Consider the following 6,561-nt stretch of genomic DNA (forward strand, 5'->3'; position numbering starts at 1 on the left):
AAATCTCTTAATGTTAAAACGTTCTAGCGATAAATAATTACAGCCGGATCGGTCTGTAATAAGATTGTCGCGAATCAAAGATAAATCAGGAAATGAACGGGAGAATTGTTCCGCTGCGAGCACGTGTGCGTATACGGGACAATGGCATTAGCTGAGAAGGAAGATAAAAAACATGTTAAACATACTGGTATAACTGGCACGTCGCAGCGCTTGAGAGAATGAGGTGGAGAAGGAGAAGGGGGGGGAGAGAAAAGCTGGCGGCTCGGTAAGGGTAGAGGGAGAGAGATAAACGAGATGACACAGTTGCAATATTGAAAAGACAAGCCGGACGCATGTTGGCACGGCGTAAAATGAAACAAATATGACGTCATAGACGGGTGCCGTCCTTAAAGCTGCGACGCCCACGTTTCGCGGTAAATGTGCATGCGCGCAGAATTACGCCTACGGGAGCGTAAAGAGAGATAGAAAGGGAGAGAGGGAGAAAGAGAGAAAGGGAGAGAGAGAGAGAGAGAGAGAGAGAGAGAGAGAGAGAGAGAGAGAGAGAGAGAGAGAGAGTGCAAAAGCGTGCAGCCATGTCGAGCCAGATGGAGCTCCTGCGTGCCGTTTCGTCGTCACCCTCTTTGTTGCGGGAACCGAACTACCCTGTAACGTTCAAACTACGCGCGAGAAGCTAAAGTATTTTTGTCGACAGAGGTTTTAATCAAATAGTTTGAGTTTCAGTCTCATAATCTTGTCTTTGGTCGAGCTAATACTTTTGAAATTTTTCTTTGTTAAATTAAAGTAAAATTTGTAGTTTCTTTTTATTTTCTACAATATGCTTTTATATCTGAACATTATATTAATTTTAATGAAACATTATTCCCTTAATTGATAAATCTTATACGAGTATCTATCTAATTAAAATGGTACTGTTTTCGATATTAGTTTCATGTTACTCGAAAGTGTATTAAATTTCGTTAAAGTTTGTTGTATCATTATTTTTATGTATTATTCCATTTTGATATTTTATTTTATCATACATTTTACATTTATATCTATAAATTGATTACATAAATCTTTTTGAAGTATCCTGTATACGTAGTTCATCAGTTAATGCAGAGAGGTCGCATGAATGACAAATGTGTATCTCTCGGAATATAATGTCGATACAGATCTCATAGATATCGACAAATTCCTATCATGATGGGATATTAATTATTAATATACTTTTTGATTCCATGTTTACGTATTACTTATTAAAATAAAAGTTAGTTTATAAAAGTCAAATTATTAATTTAAAATTGTAAAAAATAAATATATGTTATTTACAAATTGCATTTTGCCTGGATGAATATAAGATTAGAAAAATGATTTGGCAATTGCATAAAAAATTAACAAAAATTATAATTACAATTATTGACGTGATTTATAATTATACAATTGTACACACATGCCAAAATTAAAAAAATCTATTTCCTTGAACTGTTATTATTACAAGATCAAAACATGTTACTACAATTTTCGATCATCATTATTATAACAAAAAAAAAAAAAAAAAATAAATTTGCTTCAGATTATCAGTTCCAAAAAGATTACGCATATCGTTTTTTGAATCATGTACCCAATAAACATTATTCGTTGCAATAATATAACGTGGAAATAATAAATCATAATGCAAGTTACCTACAGGATGTAAAATTTGTAATATATTATACGTATTATTTTGCACCATTTCAAAGTAATGTAACAAAATATTATTGCAATATAATATTGTTATACACGTGTTCTTTTACTTGCTGCTTTGCGATGAAACCAGATTTAACTAACTTGTATTCAAGTTAGAATGAAATAGATATAAATCCTCTACAAAGGACGAGTATTAAAACATAAGATCTAAAAACATGTAATTTCTGATAATCCTAATAAGAAATTCAGAATATTAAACAGATTATTTGAAATTGGAACTTTATTTGAAAAAGTCAAAACTTCTATATAAATTAAATCTGTATAAATCTCGAATTTTATCAATCAAATACATATAATTTATTTTATTTATTTAATTACCAATTTTATGATCAATTCTATATAAACTAATTTTATATGGAATATAGAACGAATTCCATAAGGAATATATATATCTTCGATGTAACAATGATACGACACATGACATTTTACATTAACGAGTAAGAAATTATAAGAATCTGATTTTACCGATAATGTATTTGTGGTATTCTGTAATATTCAGTTACATTAGTCATATAAGATACATATAACAGTGTTGAAATGGTCGATGATATCATTGCTCGTAATATCGGTCAGAAATGTTTCAGAAACGTAAATAATGTTACGATATTATATTTTCGCAAATCATATATGAGCTGTAATTCAGTACCAACTGGAAAAATTTCTAAAAAAATGTTTAAATGTTTCAGAAACATCCGGTGTCCCCTTTTTCTATATGAATTATATTGATATAAAAGCATGGTTCGACACGCATATATGATGAATTATAAATATATATAATACAAACGCGTTCTAATTGACGTTCAGCCTAGAAATATGTGTCTCGTCAACAGCTATAAAAAACTGTCATCATGCGCTTAACGAAATATTAACTGTTTTTTAATCGCGCAAAGAAATAGACGAGACCCGCATCATTTGTTTTTTTTTTTTTTTTTATTGCTTTAACAGAATTTCGACGAAGTAATAAACCGTCTATCGCGTGACTTTGTACTCTAACTGAACAAATGGCGTTTCGAATGTGTGTGGCGTGCCACGCAAATAAACACGAGCGAATTTATAGAACGGGAAAGCCAGTATGTGCGGCGTAGGTTATTCCTTTTTACCAAAACCTTGATTTCGCGCGCTGTCGAATAGTCATCGAGCGAGCTTGGTTGACGCATGACTGCGTGAGATTTTCTCTTTCGTCAAAATTATTTTACAAAAATATTCACGGATAAAGTGAGTAAAAATAAAATTTATCTATATGAATATTATTTTTGTTATTAATTATTTCTCTATTTATTACCAGAAAATATGAGAGAGAAAGTCAATATCCCACGATATGCGAACGTCCAACAGTCGCTTGAAATTTTTCTTATGTAACAAATATATTCTCTTTCGCATATTTTTACGAGAAAAGAAAGGGCGAGAAGAATGAAGGACGGTAAATGGAACGATCGGGTGACATTGAATGTGGGTGGCGTTCGACACGAGACGTATAAAGCGACGTTGAAGAAAATCCCGGCAACCAGATTGTCACGATTGACGGAGGCGTTAGTGAATTATGACCCGGTACTGAATGAATACTTTTACGACAGACATCCGGACGTTTTCGCGCAGGTGCTCAATTATTATCGCACGGGAAAGCTTCATTATCCTACGGACGTATGTGGTCCGCTCTTCGAGGAGGAATTACAGTTTTGGGGTCTCGACTCGAACCAGGTTGGTACATTGTTTGTTATCTAGACACATGAACGTGTTGAAGCGGAATGCACAGGATAATAATAAAAATGCAGAATATATTCATTAAGAGCCAAGAATATTTCACGCAATGCAAGCAACAAATTAATTAAAATTTTTTTCCTTCCTTTTTTTAAATAACAAGTAATTAGCATCAGTTTCTCAAAAGAGTTAAACAAAAAAAGTTTAACGAAGGTAAAATAATAAAGAATGTACTCTGTTGATATTTCTTTAATAAAACTTTTAAATGAAACTTGTATGTCTCTTTTGTATATATAAACTTAAAAGATTTGATAAATTAAATAAGTTGGTAAGGAAACGCCATTGTTTCTTATCAGATTCATTTGCTGTTATAAATATCAAATTATATAGAAATTGTTGAAACAAAATACTTTTTGTACATCTTATTTAATCATGTTTTTAAGCTCGTGCTTTATGTGACCTACGACTTTGGTATAACTGATTCGCATAAATCGATTACATCGCTCTCGCGAAGTAATTTAATAGTTCCTTAATTAAGTTGACTTTTTGTAGGTAGAACCCTGCTGTTGGAGCACGTATAGCATTCACCGGGACACGCAAGCCACCTTGGCAATCCTCGATAAGCTCGATATCGAGGGCGAGAAGCTCGACGACGAAGAAATCGCACGAGCTTTCGGTTTCGAGGAAAAGTTTCACGAGGGCACCTTAACGAAGTGGCAGAGATTACGATTTCGAGTTTGGCTTCTTTTTGACGAACCGTGCTCGTCATCGATAGCCAAGTGCGTAGCCTGCGCGTCCGTAGTCTTCATCTGTCTGTCGGTTCTATGTTTCTGCTTGAAGAGTCACGCACCGAAGAACAGGCACGAAGAATTACTGGACGATCATTGGAACAACCTAATCGCTGATCCCCATCAAGTGTTTTTTTTTTATCTGGAACACGCTTGCAACGCTTGGTTCACCATAGAAATAGCACTCCGCTGCCTCGTATGATCTTTTATATATTTTCTTCAAAATCGCTGTTATTATAGATACATCTTGCTAAACGTTCCACTTTTATTTCACCCGAATCGTGTGTCGATATTCCGCCTCAGTGTTGATTTCCTACTCGATAAACCGAAGTTATCTCCGTCCACGATGATAGGCAACGTAGCGGACACACTAGGATGATGTTACTGTAACTTAATTGCAGGTAAGCCCGAGCCTGAGGCGTTTTGCCGTCTCGCCGGTCAATGCGATCGATCTAGTGGCGACGATGAGCTTCTACACCGAGTTCCTGGCTGAGCCGAACCTTTACCTGGAGCTCCTGTCGATAGCACGGGTTCTACGACTATTCAAGTTGACGAGGCATTCCCCAGGACTTAGAATACTTATCCACACCTTTAAAGCATCCGCCAGAGAGCTGGCTTTGTTAGTCTTCTTTCTTGTGTTGGGAATCGTGCTCTTTGCCAGTCTCATCTTCTATGCCGAACGTCTGCAGGTTTATTCGTAGCTTCTAGTTTCACGAGGGTTGGAAAAGTAAATGTTTTATATGAGCACAGTTTTGAGCGCGGTTCTGGCTAAGATCTGGAAAGCTTTTACGATAGAATCTCCTGAAAGTGTAATTCTCGGTTAAAAATATATTGCGCAACCCGATTTAGTATCGACTTTTTATGCGGATAGCGTGTAAACATGCATTGGCTGCAGAGAAATATTAAATGGAGTTTAAAGAAATCTGTGATTCCACCAGACTGATGTTTTGAAAACAGGATCTGGGAAAATCAGAGAGAGAAGTCGAGTTTAATAATTTATATATAGAAGATAAAAAAATTCCCAAGATTTCAATCCTGCCGCGATTTTTCATTTCAGATTCTAACGCTTTTCAGGAAAATCCCAACAACGATTTTGCCAGCATACCTCGAGGCTTGTGGTGGGCCTTAGTCACCATGACCACCGTAGGCTACGGTGATATGACGCCGAAAACTTTCCCCGGAATGTTCATCGGCGGATTGTGCGCCCTCGCGGGTGTCCTTACTATCGCTCTTCCAGTTCCGGTCATTGTCAGCAACTTTTCCATGTTCTATTCGCATACACAGGTGCTCGCGCTGTAACAAGCCTCGTTTATCAATTTCTTTGCAAATTATTTTAAATCTCACATGTAAATCACAGTTATTGAGTTTGATTTCCAGATGTCAGACGGAAATGTTGCAAAAGAAATTAAATGTAAATTTTCAGGCACGTGGCAAGCTACCGAAACAAAGAAGAAGAGTTTTACCTGTTACTCCGAGACGAACAAGACCGTCGTATCAAAGTTACGCTGACATTGAGGATCGTCAACTTTTGACGAGCTCAACTTCCAAGTCACTAGCGAGTTTAACATCACGATCAAGCGCCAGTGGATTAGAAACAGTATGTTATATGTATATTTTTTATGTTTGTTTTAATTATCGTTTTTATTATTTTTTACTCCATTTTATAAATTACAATTTAATATTTGTTTTTTTCATTGTTCTTCCTTCCACTTTTATATAATTTTAACTATTATTATAGTCGAACGCACGTATAACGATAAACCAGCCGGAAAGTACAAAGGCAATTACGAAATCGGAGAACACGGGTACTTTAACCGCATCGAATGGAAATTTCAAGCCAAATGGAAAGGATATAATCAATCAACAAATGTGCCTTCGACAGAAGTTTGAGAGCAAAATGCCACTTGCGTCTGCTCGTATAGTTACTTCGGATACTTTTACGATAATGTCAGAAAACAAGTATTAAATATAAATGTCGATGATAAGTAGCATTTTATATTTTATTACAATTGGTTGTAATAATTTTGTGTTTTAATATCATCTACTTAACATGTTGAACGTAATCTTTATAAAAGATGTAATTAAAGAAATAATAAAAATATATTAAAATGAAAAATCGCCATCTTTCCGCTCAGATTGTCAATATTATTCCCGATGTTCATACATCTATAAGTCAATTTAACCCTCCTAATCGCGAGACAATTTTAGCAAACGTATTCGCGTAAGTCCGTCGACGTCAAGTTCAAGAGACAAACAAAGGAGGACGTTGGGACGTCTGGAGAAATATAGTATCCGCGGAAGATCGGTATTATCTCCGGGTTATCGAACGTTAATCCTCTCAGACTCTGAA

General features: G+C 35.5%; 1 protein-coding gene across 2 annotated transcripts; it reads left to right on the forward strand.

Annotated features, from left to right (window-relative positions):
- The first annotated feature begins 2,557 nt into the window (after positions 1-2,557).
- LOC140666122 (potassium voltage-gated channel protein Shaw) lies at positions 2,558-6,177 on the forward strand. Of its 2 annotated transcripts, none has more exons than XM_072892958.1 (7): positions 2,558-2,940; positions 3,011-3,423; positions 3,976-4,407; positions 4,613-4,900; positions 5,286-5,495; positions 5,635-5,808; positions 5,950-6,177. In XM_072892958.1, exons 2-7 carry the CDS (start codon positions 3,136-3,138, stop codon positions 6,175-6,177), a joined length of 1,620 nt encoding a protein of 539 aa, XP_072749059.1. In that variant the 5' UTR covers positions 2,558-2,940; positions 3,011-3,135. The 2 variants fall into 2 exon arrangements, with proteins under 2 accessions (XP_072749059.1, XP_072749062.1); XM_072892961.1 differs by having other exon boundaries at positions 3,122-3,423.
- The last annotated feature ends 384 nt before the right edge of the window (positions 6,178-6,561 follow it).

The sequence above is a fragment of the Anoplolepis gracilipes genome, chromosome 1, assembly GCF_047496725.1.
Source record: "Anoplolepis gracilipes chromosome 1, ASM4749672v1, whole genome shotgun sequence".
In the NCBI taxonomy this organism is placed as follows: domain Eukaryota; kingdom Metazoa; phylum Arthropoda; class Insecta; order Hymenoptera; family Formicidae; genus Anoplolepis; species Anoplolepis gracilipes.